Raw genomic sequence first — 23,096 nt, 5'->3', positions numbered from 1 at the left:
TGGAAGTCTTCAAAAGACGTTTAGATGTAGAGCTTAGGGATATGGTTTAGTGGAGGGCTGTTAGCGTTAGGTCAGAGGTTGGACTCGATGACCTTGAGGTCTCTTCCAACCTAGAAAATTCTGTGATTCTGTGAAACAAAACAGTTGAAAACTACTTAAAATTGTCATTAAATATATGCATCACTTAGGCTACATTTTGCTTTGTATGTCTTGAAAGTAAAACCTAACCATAGAATTGCTATCCTGAATGAGAGTAACAAAGACTGTTACGAATATCTTCTCTGAGAAATGGAGTATCCTAGGAAAATTAAATGGAGTTAAAAGATTATTTACCTTGAGGCTAATTATCCTGAATTGCTTAGGATGTCAATAAAATACTGAGCAGTGATTCTATCTACTGTAGGCTACTATTCACAGAACTACTAAAACTTTAAGTTTTACTGATAAACAAAACCATAATTTATAGGACAGTAATTTGAATTCTGGGAAATGTTTCCTGGGCTTTTGAATGTATTATGCACTTTGGTCCTCTCTCAGAGTCCCTGTTGTAGTACATGTATATTAAGGTGGAAATATGCATGATCAGCTTGTGTGTTAGCTTTAGACGTTTAATATTTCTGTTAAATATGTTAAATATTTAAACTGCAGAATGCAACTCCTATCTTTCTATCTTTTCATTTTGATTCTTCCTGGGTATCTGTCTTCTTTGATGTAAAGATATATACATATATAAAGACATAACTAGCACAAATGCAACCTGAACAATGTGTAGAGGACAACTGGGAATTGGAGTAAATAATTCCTAATTGAGAGATTAGGAATTATCTTGCCAGGAAGAGGCAAGAATGAGGAAGGATATTCAGAATAAACTATACTAAAAGACAGACACTGAGGACACCAGCATGTAAATGCCCCTCATGCAGTTGATTTTCAGTTTCTCTGGGTGGTATGGTCCAGCATATCTTGCTGCCCTGAGCTCATTTGGTTGAAGAGGTAAGGTAGTACCAGAGTGAGGGATACTTACACTCTTTCCCTCCGAGTTTTGAGTTTGTTCAGTTTGTTCATATTTAGGAGTAAGTTCTGTTTTCCCTTCTCCTCATAATGTTACTAGCTTGTTGAAGAAGCTTGTTTCTGCTTTCTCTGGCTGAGTTTCTAGTTGTCTCAGCTACTGAATGTTCTGAGTGGTCACTGAAATTAGAAGGTTAGTAAACATTTGAGTTCTTTTTTAAAGCTCTCAGTTCTGGAGTAGCTTCCAAAGTTCACAAAGTCCTATACTAATTTCAGGTGTTTTTTGTTGTTGTCGTTGTTATTGTTTTTTAACTCCTAAAATGTAAACATTTACATGTAGTGAATAGTTAAAAAGGGTGTGTGTGTGTGTACAAATACATTTGTAAATTACATGTTGGATATAAAATGACCTGTAAACCTGACCGACCTCATGACATGAGTTATAACATTTACTTCATTCAAGGGTTTTCCCTGTAGCCTCTGAAAATTAGAATTATTTAAAATGTCAGAAGCTGGTCATGTCAATTCTTAGACAATTTTGCAGGAAAAAAAAAAAAAAAAAAAAAAAGTCTAATAGCTGTTTTTGCTCTATTTTTTTTTAGCTCAATTTTGAAAGAATGTAATAGATTGTTGGGATGCTAGAACTGGTTCCTAAATTAAATGCCTAATTCTTATTTGCAAAGTATTTTTCTGTCTCTAACTGTAAATAAAGCAGAAATGTGTTAAAATAGTCACCTAGAGGATATTAAAATACTTGATGTTTTTGACAAAATACTTAAAGCCACAGTACTATCTAATGCAAAATATATATATATATATATATATATATAAAGACCTCCATCACTTTTTAGATGACAACAGAGAACCCTAAATGCAACACTTACTATCATCATGTGTTTTTTCTTAGTGAATTCTGAATGGAAAAGATTTTACATGGAATTAAAAAATATTTATCAGATCACAGCTCCCTCTTGTGTAATTTGTCATTACTACAGAAAACTAAGTCGGATGGTGATTACTTAAATTAAATTCTAAGATATCTACTTTATTTCTTGGAGATTTTCCCTGTTGTGGGACCCTTGAGAAATATTCATGTTTTATATCATCGCATCTACAGTCAAACTGTGTTTGTATGTGTTATAAATAAACTAATTTATATTCTATAATATTAAACTTGGGCTGTTTTACTCATTTATCTCATCTTTACTCAGGCCAGTAAATGAGAAAGTAAAAATGAGTAAATGAGAAAAGTAAATGAGACTATTTTGTGTTTGATATATTTCACTAGAGTAATGTTAAAATTTGCAAGGATGGGGTCCTATGTCTATTACTTTTACTCTTGTAATTCTTATCAGTGAAGTATCTTCAGGGTTTGGAATTTCTTATTGTCACATAAATGAAGTGCCAGGACAGATAATAATACTTACTTAGACTACACTTTTATATATATACCACATTTTATATATATACCACATTTACAGGACTATTAGATGTGCTCAAGGACACAATGATTTTGACATCCATAATCAAAATCTTGGGGTTTTACGTGAGAAAAAATCACGTCCAACCTGCTATTTATTATACAGGGAAGGTGTGTGAGGACACAGTGAGGAATAGGTAAGCAAGCCCAAGTTTAGACAGTACAAACAACCCCGGTGCTGGTGGTGACACTGCCACTGTGCCCGGCAGTAACGGCGGTCCTGTGCACAGTGATGAGCCAGGGGAGGTGGCTCTGCACGCAGCAATGCTCATGTGGGACAAAGTAGCATCGGTGGTGAAAGTGGGCGTGAAGATCTTCACGGTTTTCTTTCCCCATTTATAGTGTCACTATGGCCAACACTGACACCCTGCATTCCTCCCTCCCTTGAGAATTCAGCCCAGTCGCGGAAGCGCTGCGGTTTGCCGTTTCAAGTAGGGATTTATTTGAAAACAAACAAAAGAGGTGGGTGACGCGTGCCGGGAGCCGGCTGGGGACGCTGGGAGGAGAGGAGGGCTCGCGTGTCGTCTCGTGTCGTGTCGTGTCGTGCAGCAGCCCCGTCCCTGTCCCTGTCCCCCGGGCGCCCCCTCCTGCCGGTGGCGATGGCGGTGCCCGTGGCAGCGGGCAGGCACTGAGGTAACGCCCGCGCTTCGCCGCTGGGGGGCTTGAGGCGGCGCTGAGGCAGCCGGCGCGAACGTCCGGAGGCGGTGCACGAAGCAGGCGCTGCCGGCCCAACCCCTTCCAGCCGTTGGGCGGCCGGGGCCCGATTTCGAACGGGAGGCAGCCAATGGGAGGCGAGGCCGGGGCCGGCGCTGGGTTTGAGCCCGGCGGCGGGCGGGGTGGCGGCGGCGGGCATGGCGCTGCGCTGGGCCTGAGGGCAGCGGCATGGCGGAGCGGCGGCGCGGCGTGCAGCGCCTGGCTGTGCTGCAGGAGCTCCGCGCCTCCTATGGCATCAAGGTGAAGGGCGGCAGCTGCCCGCCGGCCGCCAGGACGCACGGAGCGACGGCCGCGGAGGTAGGGGGGCGGCGGTGGTGGCCCGAGGGCGGCGCGTCCCGAGCCCCCGCCGCCATTTCGGGGCGGCCGTCGCCAAGGGGGGGGGGGCGCGGGTGCTTTCGTCTCTGTGCTGGGCGGTGGCGGCCCCGTGTGCTTCAGGGCCGGTGCTGGGTGTAGGTTCCCTGCTGGAACCTGCTTCATAAAACGTGGAAGTGGCCCCTGTCAGAGCCTAACCGAGACCCCCGTGCAACGGATACGGCCCAGAACCGAGTGTGCCCAGCACGGGCTTTCTGTAAGACTGCTTCCGTTGCTGTGAAGGCGTTACAAAGTGCTGCGGTAACCCTTGGTCAACGTCAACTGAAGATGTTGCAAAAACACTCAAAAAACGAGGGAGTGAGAGTAAAGTTAGAATGGATGCCCTCCCCCTTGTCAAAATCAACAATATGAATGTAGACTTTAGTTTTATTACTGGAAGAAATATATGGACTGAATAGGTATGTACGTGCATCATGATAAAACATGTCTGTAAATCTTCCTGTAGTATTTTAATATACGAGGGAGAAAATTAAATAATAAATGAGCAAGGTAAGAAAAAGCAGAGCACAACATCTGTTTTGCTTGGGCTATTCTATTTCAAAGGAACAGGCATTGTTTCAGTTCAGTTCTTGAAACAAATCATGACTTCTGATATGCCAGCCAAAACCCAGTGAAGTGAGTGATATCAGTTATGAATTGTAAATATAGAATTGCAAGTTGCTGGAATTCTCTATTAAAACATCTCATAAATACAGAAAAACATTATATATTGGAGTTAAGCTCTCTTTTGTACTCAAGGGTAGCAATCTGGAATACGATGACAGAAGCATATGTTGCTTCATTTCCCTTATCTGTCATGTGATGTTTGTTTTCTGGAGGATAGATAGGCCAAAGGTGGCCTCATGGATTGGTTAGTTACTGATTAACTGTTGTCTGAATGTGGTCAGCACTTTGAATTTCGGGCAGAAATGACTGAGAATTTGTATTCATCTCTGATAACAACAATATTGTGTGGACTGATCAGGCCCTTTTGGATGGGAGGTGGTGGGGGAGGCTTGCTCATGTTTTCTGTTAATTTAAATAGAAAAGAGGTAGGGTAAAGAAATAACTTGTATTTTTAAATCAAATTGTGAGCTTCTATAACTGAAACAACTGTGCAGTCACCTCAGGTAAATGTTTAAAAGAAAACAACATAAAAAAGGGCCCAAAAAAACACTGTAGATGCTCATCAGTAATAATAACTGAAGACATTATGTATTTTTTAATGCTCTGATGTCATCTTGTGAGGTGAAACTATTGTAAAACTGAATGCAGAAGTTCAGGAGAGTTCTCTACAGTCCTTCCTGAAACATCAGTCTTGACTGCTTCAGATGATGAGAAAAATTGCTTTTTTTTTTTTTTTTTTTTTTAAGGTTGTTTCAAAGTTGTGTTGATTTGGTTTTACTTATTTATACTTATTAAAGAAAAATGGGATTTTGTCAATTTGAAAAAGTGAGATGTGATTCCAGAAGAGTCTGTGGATAAATACCCTTACCAATTTTGTGGCCTTATAGCAAAACTGACTCCTTGTGAAATAAAATATGCAAAACATACTGCAGAAAAGCTTTCTATTATTTCACAGCAATCTAGTTTGTTATGTGTAACTAGAATCAACATGGGCTCATGTATTTAGAGATGAAAGTTTTTCCTGGCAATATCTCATATTTGAAAGGCTTTCTTTTTGTTTAAACTACTTTTAAACAAAAAAAAAAATACCACAGAGTACTCTGTAGTCTGTGGTATTACGTGCATTTCTGTAATAAGTAGTTGGTAATTCTGTCAGTCTTTGAATAACACTGAGTTTTATCTTATAGGGTAAGATCTTTGGAGTATCTTTTCATGTGTTACCACAATCACTTGTGCCAGGATATGGGTATATTCCCAGGTAAATTAACACTGTATATATGAGAGAGAGCAAAGAAGTGTAAATCTAAATAATAGTGGGAGGGGAGGGTGGGGTATCTCTTTTTTTGCACATCTGTTAAATATTATAGGGAAACAACAATAGTTTCAATTGGGGGAGGAGGGAAATAGAGATTAGATGGGGGGGAATTCGGATCCACAGCTTCTTTATTGTTGCTGGGGAAAACAATCCTATGTATTAAGTTTTATCTATTTATTATAAAGCAGTTTTTCTGGGAAAAATATGTTCTGAAGGTCAGAAGTATGTTGCTCTTCTTTCCTTAGTTTTCTGGTTGATGCCTGTGAGTATCTGGAAGAACATATTAATACTGAAGGACTCTTCAGAAAATCTGGATCTCTTGTTCGTATCAAAGCCTTAAAGGTATTCCCTAAAGCTTTTTTTTTTTTTTTTTTAATTATTAGTGTTTCACTTGATCATCTGTACATCGTAGTTTTTTGGATGCTTTTCAGTCATATCTGAGTTCTAACATTGGAAGTAGACTGGTAACATTATCTGCTTTAGAAATGAGTTGCTGCATCTAGTGCAGCAACTGGCAGACTTGACTTTTTTTTTCTCCTGGGAAATTGTTCAGCTTTCCAGATTTGGGGGGGGACGACAGGACACACTTGTGACTGAACAAATCTGCTAGCAGGTATACATACTGGATGCTGAGGGTATTTGTTTAACAGTGTTCTCCCAGAAGGATATGTACAGGGGAGAACCAGTAAATAAATACAAGTTATCAGATAACATCATCTGTGTCTTTTTGTAGATAGTGTAATTAGGTAAAGCGTGACAAGGCTAAAAGTAAAAAAATGGGGAAGATCAGACAGTCTTTTTTCTGATACAGGTTAGAGAATAATACATAAAGTTAGAAATCTGACAGTACGTTGAAGACTTCATTTCTTCTGAACAATTTCAGAGTAAACTGGATCAAGGTGAAAACTGCCTGTCAGCTGCGCTACCATGTGATGTTGCAGGGCTTCTTAAACAGTTCTTCAGAGAGCTGCCAGAACCGATCCTTCCACCTCATCTGCAAGAAGGCCTTTTTAAAGCTCAGCAGCTAGGAAATGAGAAGAAAACTGCAACTATGTTGCTTTCGTGTTTAATGACAGACGGAACAATTGAAGCTTTGCGGTTCTTTTTCAAATTTCTGAGAAATGTGTCCCTAAGGTCAGTGTCCCTAAAATGATTGTAAGCAACTTGAAGCTAGGTTAACTTTCTTTTTCAAGCAACTGCTGTAACTTCCTGTGACTTTAAATTTTTCTTACATGCAGTCATTTACTAGAAGTTGGGCATGGTCTTCATAAATCCAAAGTGTTTTCTTATGAAACCTTCTTATGCTGGAGACTATTCCAGTCTTTCATAGCTGTATTTCTTCCTACTCTGGAAAGCAAAAGGGGTAACTCATGAAACTAACATAATCTGATACCCATCAGTTTTTCTGAGTGCAAGGTATGTATAACACGTTGAATTCAGTAACAGTCATACAGATACCGAGCCTAGGGTACAGAAGCATACACATTAATTTTGTAATGTGAGTACCCAAGTGAATAACTGCATTTTTTTTCAACTGTGTTTGTTATTTGGCCTTTCTCTCTGTAGTGCTTATGTCCTGATAATCTGCATTAAGAAATATTTTTGTCTCATTAAGATCCAATGAAAACAGAATGGATAGCAGCAATTTGGCAGTGATTTTTGCTCCCAACCTCTTGCATGTGAACGAAAGTGAAAAGATGTCAACCACCACAGAAAAAAAAATTCGCTTGCAGGCTGCTGTTGTGCAGACATTTATTGATCATGCAGAAGAAATTGGTAAGTGATAAACGTTTATCAGAATGTCATCTTGCATGTACTTGTATACAGTTTTTTCCTTATAGCTTTTTAAATAATATTAAAAAATATTTCTTAACCAATTCAGGACAGGTACCAGAATTTATCTTGGAAAAGATTCCTGCAATGTTAGGTGTTGATGCCTTTCAGTCTACTCCCTCACTGAGGGGCCATGAAGACAGTGAAAATGAATCTCCCAGTGAATGTAAGAGGAGGAAGCACCGAAGTGTTGGGGGTAGGTGTGTCGTGTGAAAGCTTCAGCGACTGAAAGTTTTTTTGCAACTTTAGGTATGCTGACCCTTAACAAATTAGACTTCTAGAAGCACGATACTCCTGTGTAAGCTAGAAATTGTCAAAGAATCAGATATAATATGCTGATATGTCTTCCTTCAAGAGCTAGTAGTATGACAGCACTGTCACAACTGTGTATCTTGTGTATGGGATGAAGAAATTCAGGGAAATACACTATCAAATCTGCGTATCTTACATATATGCAGGTTATGAATCATTATTTTTTCTCTCAGTCCACAACGTTAACTTCTAATCACTTGCCTGCCATCGTTTTTCGTTTGTGCGATACATTATTACTGAGCTCTAATATACTTAATAGAGGATAAATCAAATTAGTTTCAGTGAAATTTAAACCAACCCAGTAAGGATTTTTTTAGTTTTAATCTTTCATTTTTAGGCAACACAGATGTAACAGATTTATACACACTTTTGTTTTCTCATTTTTAACAGCTCCAGGCTTAATTGTTTTTAAACCTAGATGGATGAGAAGATGGTGTTTTGGTTGTGTTTTTTTTTTTGTTGTTGTAATGCATAAATAAGGCAAGAACTGTATGAATTTCGTTGAGACTTACACATTACACTTTTTAAAAAGATGTATTACCTTGAAACTAAGAAGCTATGCGTGTCATTAGAATGTCTGCTAATATTAAAATACTAAGAATACGTTCTTGTTAAGCAGCAGAAAAGCACTAAAGCTACCCACTTGTAGAAACTCAATGTGAGTTCTTACTGACTATTTTCCACTCTATCATGGATTTGTTCTTTTATTTGTAGTATAGCTATTCAATAGGTTGTTTGAGCTAATATGGACAATGTCCACAGTATGGACAACTGGTTAACTGAATGGTTTCTGTTCTGTTAGACTTGGTTCTAATTATTATACTGATCTTGTATGTATTGCTATAAATATATGAATATATATTTAGCTCATATACTTGGAATATTAAACCTGACAACAGTTGACATTAACACTTTACTACTGTATATGTTTAGCCAAGGCAAGCTTTTGTGTAATATGCTTTTTTGTTTCTTTGAAGTAGCAAGATTTTCCAGAGTTGCAAAGTGGTAAATGTTCATGAATGTTCAAATTTTCGGAAGCAGCAGCTAGAATTTGTAAATTCTATTGAATATATCCTGGTAGGAGTCAGCTTCTACTCTTTCTCCAGATATAATAGAACATAGCGTTACTACACTTCATCTTCTTTCAAATATGAGTGTTGAAAAACTTCTTGACACCGGACACTACAAAAGAACTACTTCAGCCTTATAGTTTGCTGAGCTTTGCAATGAATATATGGAAATACAACTGTAGGATGCAGTAGCACGTAATAAAAATGATTCTGGTTTACTCTCTTAAAAGCAGGAAAACCAATAAGAGTTCATGCATACGTTCTACTGGGATTAATTTCTCAGAAAAAAAAAAAAGGAAATAATTATTAATGGAAAAGCAAGATGAAAAGATGAAAATTTCATACTTGTATTTGGGCCTCTGCCCAAAGTGCTTTTCAAGTACAAGAGGACTGCCCAGTAAAGTCTGTGAGAAAGTCTTCAATGGATAATTTCTGGGTGTGCCTACAAGAAATCAAGAAGGCATCTCTTTATATTGACCAGTAGAATTCACTACGAAAAAAACTTGCTGCCTTTGCATGATTTTTTTTTTTTTTTAAAGGGGGAAAAAAAATTTAAGTTATTGTGAAAGCAACAAAAAAAGGCTTTAGGTTTCTTCTGTACATAAAACAGCCATTTAAAGTGATTTGTTTTATATCTCTGAAAGAATACAAATTAAATTTCAGTTGAAACTAGAGCAAGTCAAATTTCATATTTGAATTTGATTTGCTTGGTGTGTCTTGCATTTCAGATATTGTTAGTGGAGCATTGAATAAATTTAAATCTAACAGAACACCCTCCACTACCCCTCAGCAAGACAGAAGCGGTAGGTACCGGTATATTTGTACTAAATAAAGCGCATGCAGTATCATTTGGATTTGTACACTATATTCTACAAAGAAGCTCTAGAGCTTGAACTGAAGATAAGTGATTATGTTTAAATTGGGTAAAACTTGGAATATAGTTGCATTTTATTGAGGATACTGCATTTAGTTTAGTTCTTGGAGCAGCTATAATCACTGCAGCAGTGCGCTATGGTTCTAGCATTAGAATTTGCGCTTTTTATCTAATGCACATTAAGGCTTCAGTGCAGTAGTGCGATACTTTATCTTGAGAATGAATTTTCACTTTTACTTTCAAACTTACAGAAAAATGACTATACTTAACTTCTTTTTTCTAATACCTATATTTTATTACTATGTGGTTTTGGATTTTCCTTTCTGGTACTCTAGCTTATATGCGAAAAAAAAAAGGGGGGGGGAGGGGGAGCAAAAAAGCCTCCACCAACAAATGGCTGTACCTGGCTGCTTTTGCCTGTTCAAAATGCATGCACTTTTGCTAAGTTTTTACAACCTCTTTTTGGGGTTAAAAAAAAAAAACAAACATACAAAAAACACAAACCTGTCACTAGTAAACTGTCACCCTTTTAAGCTGTTGTTGAAAACTTTGGTTTTCTTAATTTCAGTCCTTTCATCAGTGACTCCTGTGGTTCTTACTCCAAGTACCAAGCGTAAACTTCCAGCTGATTGCTCTCAGGGCTTGTCCAGCAAGAAGAGGCGATCTTTTAAGCCTAATTTTGCTTTTGAGTTGTTACCAAGTAGCATTTTCAACAACAGCTTGACACCAGCATCAGGTATAGTGCCTTCATTTTTTTCTTTGCTGCTTGAAGTTTTTATTTTTCTGTAGCATGCATTTACTTGCAATCCAACTTCTATGGCTGCTACAAGCACCAGCCTCACTTAAATAAAAGCAGAAGTTGAAATAATTTCAAGTCAGTATTGCAGAAAATAAGCAAAGTATGTACTCTATTAAGACTCTTTTTCAGTGTATTATCTCTAAGTCCTTATCTGAAAACTTCGTGGTTATTTTAAGATCATGTATTTTGTTTCTGTAGTTCACTTTGAAGCAAGCCCTTCCGTGTCTCTTGAGTCATCTCAAACCTCATTATCTCCTTCAACTGGTGGTGAAAATCATTTGTCTAGTACAGGGAACAGAAGAAGTAAAAGACTTGCAAACAAAAAGTTATACAGGTAATTGCCTTAACTCAGAAGCAAAAAGCAAATTGATCTAGAACTCTTTTGTGATAAAGTGTTAAAACTTCTTTTGGTTTTCAAAATTATACTTGTGTGTTTAAATCATAAGAAATCTTTATAGTATTCTCAAAATCACTATATGTGGCAAAATGTGACTCAAAATAAGATCTGGTATAAAGGCCTCAAAAGAACTTTCCTGGGCCTATTAAAAAAGCTTGGCATGAAGGTAATAGAAGAATTCAAACCAGAGGGAATAAAATAAGCATAAGGATGGTTTCATTCCTCTCCTTAAGAGTTTTGTGTTACTTTTTCCCTTCTGTCTTTCCAGGGCTGAATCAGGAAAAACAGGTTGTTTTTCTCCAAAGATTAGCCGAAAAGAGATGGTTCGTAGGTCATTACGCTTGAAGTTTGGTTTGGGGAAAAGCAATAGAGACGTAAGTATGCTGCTGTTGTTACAGTACAAATTTTAATGTTATAAAGTTTGGGGCACTGCTTTTCACTAGCTGGAAGGACTTAATTGCTAATGGTAGGACCACAGCACAAGTAGACCTGCTATCAAGTACAAGAATCTGTAGGTTTATTTCCATAGCAGTAACTGATTGTCTTATTGTTTCGGGTTTGTCTGTGGTGGTGCAAGAGGCTGATGGGGTGCAGCTGGGAAAGCTGACCTGAATTCACCAAAATAATATTCCATGTCCTACAATGTCATGCTCAGTGATACAACTGAGAGGAAATATTTTCAAAGTAGCCAATAGTTGGGGATTGGCTGGGCATCAATCATTGATGGTGAACAATTGTTTTTGTATCACTTCTGAGTTGTGTGGTTTTTTGTTTGTTTGTTTTTGTGGCAGATTTTATTTGTTGACTGGGTGATGGACATCTTTTTTGTGACATTATATTTTTTTCCTTGCTTCTTCCCTTCTGGTTCTCCACCAACCTTTTTGAGGTAGAGCAAGCTTACCTGACAGTTTGAGTGAAAACACTGATCAGTAGTTCTCACAGTTCTTGAACCCCTTGTTTTACAGAGGCTGTGCACACAATCACTATATTCAGGGTGTGGTTAAGCCTGCCTTGCTGTAGGCAGGCTTTTCACTACTTAGGTCTACAGAGAGCTGAGGAAAGATGAAGTATGACCAGAAAAAAGCTGCTATGGCTATTTTGTACAGCCTTTTTCTAATGGCTCATCTGTAAATGAGATTCCAAACTTACAAGTTTATATAAGGCTCTAACTTTTTTTTTTTGTTTAAGAATATTGTATCGGGATGTGCAGTTGGTAATAGATCTGAAAATATTGGAAGGCGTCTTGCAAGTCAACAAGGTTTGGAAAGCACAGATGAATGTGCAAAAAGAGATGTACTCTTCAGCCCTTACATCAGTGAAAAAGTCTGTAGGAAAGGTAAATACCTCAGGATGTATTACACTGGAAAAACATTTGTAAAGCAAAAGTAATGTTATGCTAGGAGGTATAAAAACAGTTGGTGTGTTTCTAGCTAGTAAGGTAAAAGCTCACTGAATGTCAGTGTCTCCTGGGGGAAAAATGGTTTAGCTCAAGCTTCTTGTGTTTTTAATGAATGTTAGTCTTCTGCTAGTTAAGCATGATGAGATGTGACTTTAGTTCTTCATATTGTGACCTCTTTTTCCACACCTGAAACTTCAGGGTATAATGGTACCTGCTGCTTTGGTAGCTTTTTTAAGCAAGAATTTTGCCTATACTGGTCATTTTAAATTGTAAGACCTTATTCATAAACACCTGTGATATTTATTTTTAAGGTTCAAAGAATGTGAGCAAGTCAGAAGAAAACTTGTTAACTCCAAAATGCAATGATAAAGTAGTTCACAGAATGTCATGGAATAGTCCTACTGTTACAGATTCGCAGGAGATCAGCTGCAATGAGGGAATTTTGCCAGGACACGCTGAAACAGGAAACAGTTCTTCAGAACCTGCTTTTGTATTTGGAAAGCCACCAGTTGTTCCAGATGAACACAGACCCACAGCTGTAGACAAACAAGACAACAGGTTAAAACTCTGTGAAGAAGAAAGTAATTTGACTGCTGAAACATTACTGAAAGTTAAACAAGCCTTCTCTGAATCTGGAAGTAATCTTCAAAGTCTGATAGTTGATACAAAGTCATCTTTTACAAATGTACCAGGTGAAACATTACATGAAACTCTGTGTCTCACAGGGCTCAGCCCAGAGAAAGAATTGGCAGCTGAACTTTCTGGAAGTCTAGCAACTGCAGACTCCAGAGAGCTGTTCCACCAACGGAACCAATCTTACGCTATTGACAAACAACAATCAAACAAAGATGCAGGTAAAATTTTGGAGAAAAGAAGCTTCAAAACTTCTATAGAGATTGAACTTCAGGTCCAAAAACCAGATGTAAAAAATATAATAGAACAACTTCCTGTGCCAGAAGTACAGGCCAGGGAAGATGAATCATCTGTGCAGAACAGTCCAGCAAAAAATGGCATAAATAAATTAGATTCCTTTGAAAGAAAAGAGGAAATAGAGTTAACACATTCACAAACATCTGAAAACCATGTATTAAAATGCTGTAATTTAGAAGAAAATACTGCTAAACTTTCTGGGTCAGGACAGCTTCCTGCTCTGCAGTTGCCTAAATCAGGGTGTGAAGGCAACCAATACTCGCAAGCTGAAAACCTTGATAGAACTTCAACTAAAACATCATCTGTTTCTGACCACATACAATGGTTCAACAAGCTTTCCTTAAATGATCCAAGTTCTGCAAGTAAATCTAAACCACCTCTTAAATTCCAGCGTACTCCTGTTCGACAGTCTGTACGAAGAATAAATTCCTTATTGGAGGCTAACAGAAGATCTGTAAGCTCTCAGATGGTTAGAGGTAATGATGTTGGTTCACCACTTGTTAAATCTTTGAGCTGTGATTCTGCACTCTCCTACTGTGCAGAAAAGCTGTCTAAGAATTCCACAGCTTTTTCACTCAGGAGTGAAAGTACATATGACCAAGCTTCTGCATCTCATAGTCAGCTTGACTTCACATCCAAATCATGTCATAGATGTCTAAATCCATCAGATAATCCTGATCTTTCTGTAAGAACGACTGGAATCTACGAACAGAAAGAGACTGTTCTTCCATCGAAGTCTGTTCTGGAAGATCTAACCAATCATGAAACTGTGAAATCTAGTTTAAAAGTTAGTGCAGATGTAAATATTCCAGGTTTTGCTCCAGAAAAAACTACTGTTGCAAGAAATGCTCCAGGAAAAGAAAAACTTCGTTATAGAGGCTCTCCAAAGAATCCAATATCTAAAGTGAAACTGCTACCAACTGCAAAACCAGTAGACTTATAAGATTTAATATGATTGCTAAATGGGCTTATCGTAACTTGGATAACCTTTGGAAAAAAATAAATTTTTGTTTTCTGATTTACAAGTTATAGACTTGTACAAATAACAATTTTGGTTTTATGTTGAGATTTTTTTTAACTTAGGCTTTTCTGTAACTGCTAGTTCACCCAAATGGATTTGATTTTTTTTAAGCGTGTTTTTACAAATGTTTGCATTAAAGCTCGTACTTGATTACCTCAGCTTCTTAAAAGCATGCTGCGTGTCACAAAACAATTTCTGCAGCATTTAGACTAAATACCAGTTCACAAAAAAAAAAAAAATCTCAGACATTTAAACTGAACAGATGTGAAGAAAAAACTTGATGAATCTTGGTACATTTGCTTTCTTTACTTCATAGTTTCAAGTGTATTGTAGTGCTACTCTGATATTTAAGTTGGACCTTACACCAGCTCTACTTCTGCGACATTTTTAATTTCCATTGGAGTAAAGTGGGAGTACAGTTTTCTTGTTAAGTAAATGAACTATATTTCGACATGTACAAATACTGGAAAATGTGCTGTTTATTTGAGCAATGGAAGTCTTAATATTTCATCAGGTGATGTGTTCTGCAATACATACTATGTATCTTCAGTTGTGAGCAGTGAAATGTTTTAGTACAAAAAGATAATCTTAACTTATTTTTAGAGCTGTATGATAGTGTGAACTAGATGGTGCAGAAGCAGAGTTTAGATGCTGATTATGTTGCAAGGGAGATGAATGTAAGAAGCCATAGTCTGTTAAAAGTTGACTTGCACAAGCAAATGTTTACATTTCTTGGAATGAAAACTGTTTGTCTGTCATCGGTTGTAAAATTATTTAAGAGTAAACACTTAAACTGTTAGCTTTCTGTATGTGCAAATTCTTTATTGGCAAAATACAAGAGCTGAAAGCACTGGATGCTTTTGGTTTTAATAAAACCATGGTTTTTGTCCCTTTTCTGAGCCCATTCTTCTTTAGCGACTTAGAAATACGACTTTGTTGTCATATAGACTGTGGGATTTAATGAGTCAGTCTGAAAGTGCTCAAGTCAAATGACTTCTGGCTCTCCTGGTTGTTTATCAGGAGATACGTATTGGTAATTCTCATTACCAGCAAAAGGCATGATATAAAATAACCTAGCAAGAGTAGGCTTTTAAAGTGATGTGTTAATGAAAGGATTTACTCTCATTGCTTTCTGTTCCCCCCTCCCCTTCTCACATAACCACCGATTCACAAACTGGATTCTTTCAGCTCTCATGGAAAGCTGAGGCCCAAATGAGTTGCCCTGCTGTTGCTACAGTGTTGTTGTAATCTAACATTGGGAAAACAGGAGGAGGTAAACAGCCACTACTGGGTCCTAACAAGATTGTCTCGTGTTACTGCTAAGTATTGAATGGGTGAGCTTCATGAAGTTAAGAGCCCATGTAACAGTTCACCATCATCTAAGGAGGAAGTTACTTCTCCCTGCTCTCAGCTATATGCTCCTACTCTGTCTTTAGTTGGCAGTGACAGCAGAGTGAATACAGCCATCAGAGCACCACCTTTTGTATCATTTCAGCTGAGAAGTCCTAGGAAGGTAGCTGCAAACTCACAGCTGGTGAAAGGGAAAAGAGGTATGTGATGAAAATAGGACAGAAGGAGGTAGAAGTAATGACGTGAGGAATGAAATGAGTTCTGATCACTTCCATAATAGTAAGCAGCTATGCCAGTTGGTGTTTGAAAGGGTGAGGTTTTTCTGTTGATTTAGTATTCAAAATATTTGGTACTCGTGGCTTTGACTGCATTGTGGATGGAGCATCCTTTGTTTTGGGTGGAGCTTTGCTGATCAGGGGTTCATAGTTGGAATTATTCTTCATGCTGTCCATTTTAAGCCATCATGCAAGGAGTGTAATATGCACTTTGGGTTTGTGAATATATGTTGCTGCCTTTAATCATGATTCAATAATCGTGATTAAATGTCCCTATGGTCTTAAATACTGGAAGATATTTTTCTTGTGTAATGCCAGGGTACAACAGTTCTCTGCAGAAGTCTACCCATTTGCAACTGATCAGTATCCTGACGTTTCTTGTACTTCAGAAGCCTTAGGTTTCTAGGTTTAGTTATCTGAGAAATGAGGTATTAAAATGCAAGTTCCCAGTTTTTTTCCATTGGTACTTCAGGCTGTTATAGAGCTGGGGGTGCTGGGAGCATGAGTATTGCTAACTTGGTAGCAGTTAAAGAACTTCACTAACTAATGGTTTTGAGACCCTAAGCAAGCCAGGAAGTAGGATCACTTCTAGAAGACCGGACTAAAGCAACCATGAGGCTTTAAAGTAAGTGAGAAAGCAAGCTGGCCTTCAATTAGTAGACCTAAAGTACAGGAAAGAGAGGGGGGGTTGATACCATCCCTTAGCATCAAGGTGACAACCTTCCCTTGTGCTTATCACCTATCACTTGAAAGTGGTAAGTTTTGTTTTTAGACATTTTCCAGAACTGCTTAGACATACGTGATTTTTATTCTTTTATTTTTTTTTGTCAACATGGTTTGAAGAAAGGGGTTAGAAATACTAGACACCCAGTAGAAGTCCCTGCTGCTTAATCCTGCAAGCTACTGAAATGTAAAAATGCACTAAGGCCAAGCAAAGGCGAGCTGTCTGCATCCAAAGGTAGCTCCTGCATCTGCTGTGTTCTCGTAGGTTTTCTGTAGATACCGCTCCTCCTGAAATGGAGGACATCGCCAGCAGCTATTACTTAAAATAGGCTTCAGAAATGATTGTTTTGCTAAGTGCTATTAAATGACAGACCTCACTTAGCAAGATCCCTTTATTGTCTTGTTGTTAACCTCCGCTGGAGATGGTGTTTGCGATGTGCTTAACCTGGAGCCCTGCGCCCGGAGCATTTTGCTGTGCTGCTGCCTTGCAGCCCCGTGATGCTCCAGCCCGGCGTTGAGCTGCGGATCCTTTTATCCAGGGAAGGGAAATCTCAGCGGGAAGCCGGGCACAGCGCCGGCGATAAGCCTTGTGACATCCCTCCAGCACGGTCAATCCACCAGCAGCTTCCAGCTTATTTTCAGCTGATATTGGAGATCTTCCATAGGGCATCTCCATCCGAGCTTTGTGCCGTTTTTTGTGCCCCCACCCAGCGCCAGGTGCCGGGGAGGCGGGCGGGGGCTGGGGCTGCAAACGGAGGATGCGCGGCCGCGGAGCCGCGCCGGGATCGGGAGGGAGGTGAGTGCGGCTCGGCTCGGCTGGCGGCCTGCGGGCAGCAGCTGTCCCTGCCCGGGCTGGGAAAAGGTGGGGGGCCGTGAGCGGGACCCCCCCCCCCGGCGGCTGCCCGAGCCCGGAGGTGCAGAGCGCTGCGCTGGAGCCCTGCACAGGCGCGAAGCGAAACAGTCCCGGTGTGGCTTTTTTTCGGCCATTTTTGCCTCAAAGTCATTTTCAGGTGCCTTGTGCTGGCTGCAGGGAGGAGGAGGAGGAGGAGGAGGATGGGGGGCTCCGTGTGCCAAGGGATGGGGAGATGCGCGTTTTAACCGCGCTGGCAAAGGAGCGCTCAGAACAAAACGCTCTGATTGCAATTCCGCCCGAGACAACAGCAGGGTTGTTGTGGTGGTGCTGATTTTATTGTTTGGGTTTTGTGCCTCGTTAAGCTACCCACTGCAGCCGCTTGGTGAAAGGTATTCGAAGAAGTCAAATGAAACCTCTTTGTTCCTGGTGATGCATGCGAGACATGGAGCTCCTTGTCCTGAGGCAGAGATAAAAGCGGGATGCAGGCTGTTCGGCTGTCCCTAGCGCTTCGTTTAGGGGCAGTGCGAGGAGACACGGCTCCCAGCTGGAGAAAGCTTTGCGCCGAGCCCAGGGCTCTGCACAAGAGCATAACAAGCGTACGGGGGTGGGGAGCGGGATGCTCGGTACACGAAGCCGTGGATCCATCTTGTCTGCAGTGGCTGGGTAAGGAACGGTACAGGGAGACGCGAATTAGGAAACTGATTTTGGCAATTCACTGTTTTCTTTTAGAGGGGAAGACCCTCTCCCTTCTGTTTCCCTCTGGCCCCACAGATTTTCAGCGGGCCCTGTAGGCTGTGGTAGTGAGCCATGATGTGCAATGGCGGGATCAGAAGAGGTGTTCCCAGCATATATGCCAGACTTGTTTTCCACTTCCATTTATAATCATATTATTTTCTTTATCACAGGCTACAAGCGGCTACCAGAATGACACCTGCCATGCTTTGTAACGTGATGTTCGTGCTGGCATTTGGATGGGCTTCAGCTTTCAGCCACAGCCCCAGGACCCCGGACAGGGTTTCTGAAGCAGACATTCAGAGGCTCCTCCATGGCGTCATGGAGCAGCTGGGTATTGCCAGACCCCGTGTAGAATATCCAGCACACCAGGCTATGAACCTAGTTGGTCCACAGAGCATTGAAGGTAGCAAATTTCTGCTTTAAGTCATGGTGATTTATTGATTTACTTTTGTATCCTTTGGTAATAATTATTGTCTTGCATATGTGTATATGCAGAATATCCTGAACTTAAAATCACAGGTTTCTTCACCCTGTTGTTGTCCAACCGTCATCAGTCTGTTACTTTCCTTAAAGTGATGGTTTTAACAGAAGAAATAGTGTTGTTGTTGTTTTGTTTGTTTGTTGTTTTCTTTACAGGCTTTGTAGAAAAAAAAATGCATTGTCTTAATAGTATCTGGCCTCTAGTATCTCAAAACAATTATTTACAAAACATTCCCCCCCCCTCCCCCCCGTATTGTGTATAAATATATCCCATATATTTTTCACATGAAATATATGTTAACTGTAGAACCCAAATCTCACAGATTTTTGGAAACATTTGTGGACTGGAAGAGACCCACCATTTGCGGTGTCGTACAAGATAAAATAAAGGGAGAAAACTCATGGGGGTGGGCGAGTTCCTACTTTCCCCAGAAGTCTATTTTGCCCTGGGGAAAGGACCAGCGATGTGGTGCACAGGGCTGTGGGTGGTGTGGAGCCCCAAGCTCCAGCTGCAGGAGTGAAAAAGACAGAGTTTCTTTCCTCTTTGTGACTAGCAGTCGCAAATCAAGACTATGCTGCTCTGATGAATACAAAGGACTCAGGTTCATTTTTTTGGCCAGCATTTCTAGTCTCAGTGGAAGTAAAGTTTCCTTGGAGTCTGTTATAACAATGCAAACCATCTGAAATATCTGGCTCAAATGTTAGGGTATTGGGATAATGTTGCAAAATGCATTGCTATTTGTATTGTAATAAACTGGCCTTTATTTGGGGATTACAGCAAAAGGTTGAAGGTATGCAACTCAGAACATTATGGTTAACATGCAGGCATCAAAACAGAACAGAAAACCTCAGCCCTTCTCTGTCTCGCCATTAAGCCAGTTTGACATGCCGTAGCAAATAGCTTGAAAGTTCACAGCAAGTCTGTGTTCCTTGTTTTCTTCACATTCAGATCTTACAACTGTCCTAGCCAAAGAGATAAAATTGCCCTAGTGAAGATGAAGAAGAGGACTAAAACTGAATATGCATCTCCACCAGATAATTGCAGACCTAAGTTTATATATTTTCTAAAGAAGCTTTCATCATCATCTGCTTTTCTGCAAACATATGTGTGAGAGAGAGAGAGTAAGCTTAGAGAGTAAAATTTGGTCCATGCCCTTCCCTCTTTTACTCCTTTATCAATGTTGATATGTAGAGAAATTGGGACAGACTAGTAGTTCTGGTAATTTTCTGGTAATTTTACTCTCCATCATCCTCTTTTCCTCAGTTTGTTTGTTTGTTTGTTTGTTTGTTTAACCCTAGAAGTATAAGAAGTAGCAAATTTCTGACCCCTGAGGTTTTGTGTGTAAACATATATATTGTTATTTTTTGAAAAGCTGATGAGTTGTGTTTGAGCCTGTTATGAAAAGTAAATATAGACCTAAGATAAATATTTCATCTCAGCTGTTTGCCATTACTCTTTAATTACAGTGTTAGCAAAAACAGATTAAGACTCTCTTCTCTTAAGTAATAAAACTTTTCTGATACCTGTGAAAATATAATAATATTAGTCATCCACACAATCTACCACAAAAAGCAGGTTGCACAACCCATTTTTTTATTTAATTTTTTCTTCCTTTTTAAAATTTAAATAAAAATATTCCTTTTCTGTATATATAACAATAAAACTGAAAGGCAACCAATCTATTTTTTTTTATTATATTTAACTTTCTACTTTTGATGAGATGAGAAAGACTTTCAAAAGAAGATTCAATTGTAGATGTTTAACAGCTTATTGAGAAATCTTTGCAAAAGCAGAGATGAATGACAGCAATCTGTATAGAAACAGACATGCAAATCCAGCCTTCATGTCAAACATTTCATAAACTCTTCTGTGGTAAGCTTTTCAGATAGTAATCTCTTGCTCTTTCTTCGATTTCTTGTGGTGATATATGTCTATTTATATACAGTTATATAGATGTCTGATGAAATACCTGATTAGAAACTTCAGCTTAAGAAAAATAATACTTTTGAATGTTTTGAAAGTGTTGGTTCCAGTTAACATGATCTTATGGCATCAAACATAACATTTTCTTATCCTGCCTTTTTAAAAAGTGCATAGAGCTCACCAAATTTTCACTGTGTTTCTTTTTAAATGTAGACCATGTATGACAGGAAAGCTAATCCAACAAATCCAGCATTTCATTCCCTACCAGTGATTTTAAATATTACATTACGAAACACTTCAGAATTAACAGCACTCTATTTTATCCTCTTTGTATATTTTTTTTTGTATAATTGCAGCAAAAATTACATGGCGGGTTTGACTTTCCATTAGGTGTCTACTTTGGAAACAGAACTGCTAAAATGGCATGGTAAGACACATTCAAAATAGCCTAGTTTTGCAAGAGATGTGTAATACTTCCACATACGGTATCTGTCTGAAAAGCTGCAGTTGTGGCTGCTTTCCCCGCTGTCTGCCCACTAATCTGTTATTGCCAGGAGACTGACATTCCTGACCTCTGAGCTGCTCCCTTCAGCCAGCGTTTTCTAACCGAAACAAAGTAGGAAATGGATTAAAGCAAAGGCCTTGTCCCTTGGTGAGGAAGGCTCCCATGAGCCGTTGCCCCATTACAGGCAGAGGAAGCGTAGTGATTGGTGCAATAATAATATTGTGACCTTTTTGAACTGGCTTTTTTGGATTGGTGTAGTGCGTTGTTTTTGTATGTTTATTTGTTTTTTGATGTCATATACAAATATAAGGCAAAATTCCATCACACGATTTAGAAGCAGAATTTCCCCAGAGAAGGCACTCCAGTCTCCGTTCTGCTGAACAGAACTTGCAGGACTTTGTGGAATAAGGTTTCTGACAGTGCTGAGCTCTTAGATTTCACCTGTGCATCAGATGCCCCTTGGCCAACATACAAGGACTTGAACTGAGAAGCAGCAGCACAAGAAGCGGTAGCATGGGGTGTGATGTTTAAGCCAAAAAGCCTGAGCACAGGTGTTGGCTGACACATTGTCTGCGGACTGGCAGAGAGAGGACTTGCAATTAATATTCCCAGTGGTACATGTATAAACAGTAAACAATTTATGCTCGAGCTACAGAAAAAAATAACTGCACATGTTTTTAGATGACATCAGCTCTTATTCTTAGGGATTCACATGTGGGCTTTCCTCAGTGTGTAGTTACACAATCATCACTGGCCAATAATTGTGTATGCAAGTGCTTTTAAAAATCTACAATATAATAGAAGAGAAAACTAAGAGGGAAGGAAGGGCAGAAAGATACGGGCAGAAATACTACAAACTCAAAAACAAAGGTCAATGGGAGTTTTCTCTTCAAATCAAGTGGGGAGGCAGGGACTGGAGTATATCACAGCAAAACAGGAGTTTCATGCTAAATGCTGTCAGTACCAAAGTGATAATTCACCAAATACTCTCATGAGGTGCTCTCTTTCTTGGGAATTTTTGCCCAAAAGTTGGGGAGAGTAGAAATGCGTATGAAACTCATTACCTGTCAGAAATTCTGAGCTGCCACGAGTGTTGATGTCTGTCCATTTTTCACTCCATAGTTTGCAGTGACCAATGTGGGCAGCTAAAGTGTGCTTCATCCCATCCCACTGTCATTATCACCAACCCATGGACCATTCTGGAATGCAAATATTTCTCATCTTGATCATGTCTTGCACCTCAGAATAATAATTTAAAAAGTCACAGTTTAACAATTCAATACATTTATTATGTTCCTACAGAAAACTGTTTGGATCATGTTTTTCCTAATAAAATGTTTTTTTGGACATTGCTCCACCAACTGTAGTGTAGACCTGAAGCTGGGTTGATAAGTGTGGCTGCCATCACCTTCAATAAAACCAGGATTACAAAAGATTTTCAAAAGGCCAAGGTTTCACCAATTACATGTATACTTTTGCAAATGAGGTGCTGTCAGGGAAAAAATAAGTTGTGTAGCTTTGGAATTTGGAAAAATATTTAAGCTGCCATAATATAGACAAGTTTATGCTAACTGCCTTATTATAATGCAATCTTCTGAATGATTATCACAGTAACCTTTTCCAGCTGAATAAGATCTTAATTTTATACATAAAAATACTATCGCTGCTAGTTCATAAACAGATTTCCTAATTATGGCCATTTTCCAACTGTGTTATCTACGTTTTTTCCACTGTTAATCATCATATTTTGACTTTAAAACACTAAAAAACAGGTCGGATATGTTTCAAGGAACTATATATGGTCTTTCCTTTCCTTTCTACCTCTTCCCCCAAAATAAAGGTTAGGGTTTACTTGGCAGTAGTCAGTAAAGTCACAAGCTTGCTATGTACCAAAGGCAACTAGAAGATGCACATTTCAGAAAATAAAATTGTCAGCATGCTCTCTTTCCTGACTGACCAGATCAATTTCTTCATGATGGACAAAAACAAAAACAAAAACAAAACAAAACAAACAAACAAAAAAAAAACAGACAAATAAACAAAAAAGCACCAAACACATACAGCTTGTTATTTAAAAGACGAAGTTACTGCCTTTTATGTTGAAATCTGGTAATACCAGTC

At 39.1% G+C, this 23,096-nt stretch overlaps 2 protein-coding genes across 8 annotated transcripts in view; both read left to right on the top strand.

Moving 5' to 3' along the window:
* Positions 1 to 3,418: 3,418 nt before the first annotated feature.
* Positions 3,419 to 14,353, top strand: ARHGAP11A (Rho GTPase activating protein 11A). Of its 4 annotated transcripts, XM_032187597.1 has the most exons (12): positions 3,419 to 3,499; positions 5,368 to 5,438; positions 5,741 to 5,837; positions 6,379 to 6,629; positions 7,111 to 7,271; positions 7,378 to 7,524; positions 9,439 to 9,513; positions 10,153 to 10,320; positions 10,582 to 10,717; positions 11,049 to 11,154; positions 11,969 to 12,116; positions 12,491 to 14,353. In XM_032187597.1, the coding sequence occupies exons 4-12, from the start codon at positions 6,547 to 6,549 to the stop codon at positions 14,050 to 14,052; spliced, it is 2,586 nt and encodes an 861-aa protein (XP_032043488.1). In that variant the 5' UTR covers positions 3,419 to 3,499; positions 5,368 to 5,438; positions 5,741 to 5,837; positions 6,379 to 6,546; the 3' UTR covers positions 14,053 to 14,353. The 4 variants fall into 4 exon arrangements, with proteins under 4 accessions (XP_032043488.1, XP_032043489.1, XP_032043490.1 ...); XM_032187598.1 differs by lacking the exon at positions 9,439 to 9,513; XM_032187599.1 differs by lacking the exons at positions 3,419 to 3,499; positions 5,368 to 5,438 and having other exon boundaries at positions 5,806 to 5,837; positions 6,437 to 6,629.
* A 2,656-nt stretch (positions 14,354 to 17,009) lies between these two features.
* The window catches only part of SCG5 (secretogranin V), a 29,326-nt gene continuing 23,239 nt past the window's right edge, over positions 17,010 to 23,096 (top strand). The window contains exons 1-2 of one of the 4 annotated variants that reach the window (XM_032187603.1): positions 17,010 to 17,274; positions 18,237 to 18,469. In XM_032187603.1, coding sequence (XP_032043494.1) covers positions 17,237 to 17,274; positions 18,237 to 18,469 — 271 coding nt within the window. In that variant the 5' untranslated portion in view covers positions 17,010 to 17,236. The other 3 variants (XM_032187604.1, XM_032187605.1, XM_032187602.1) reach the window with 3 other exon arrangements.

This window comes from Aythya fuligula, chromosome 5 (assembly GCF_009819795.1).
Source record: "Aythya fuligula isolate bAytFul2 chromosome 5, bAytFul2.pri, whole genome shotgun sequence".
NCBI lineage: Eukaryota > Metazoa > Chordata > Aves > Anseriformes > Anatidae > Aythya > Aythya fuligula.
Note: the sequence above shows the minus strand (reverse complement) of the source record. Positions and strands in the feature narration are given on the sequence as shown.

Excerpts from the sequence above, each read along its gene's own strand:
- ARHGAP11A (XM_032187597.1), top strand. The coding sequence starts at position 6,547 with ATGTTGCTTTCGTGTTTAATGACAGACGGAACAATTGAAGCTTTGCGG. Across the intron at positions 7,525-9,438 it reads GAAGCACCGAAGTGTTGGGG|ATATTGTTAGTGGAGCATTG; the intron begins GTAGGTGTGTCG and ends CTTGCATTTCAG. Across the intron at positions 9,514-10,152 it reads CCCTCAGCAAGACAGAAGCG|TCCTTTCATCAGTGACTCCT; the intron begins GTAGGTACCGGT and ends TCTTAATTTCAG.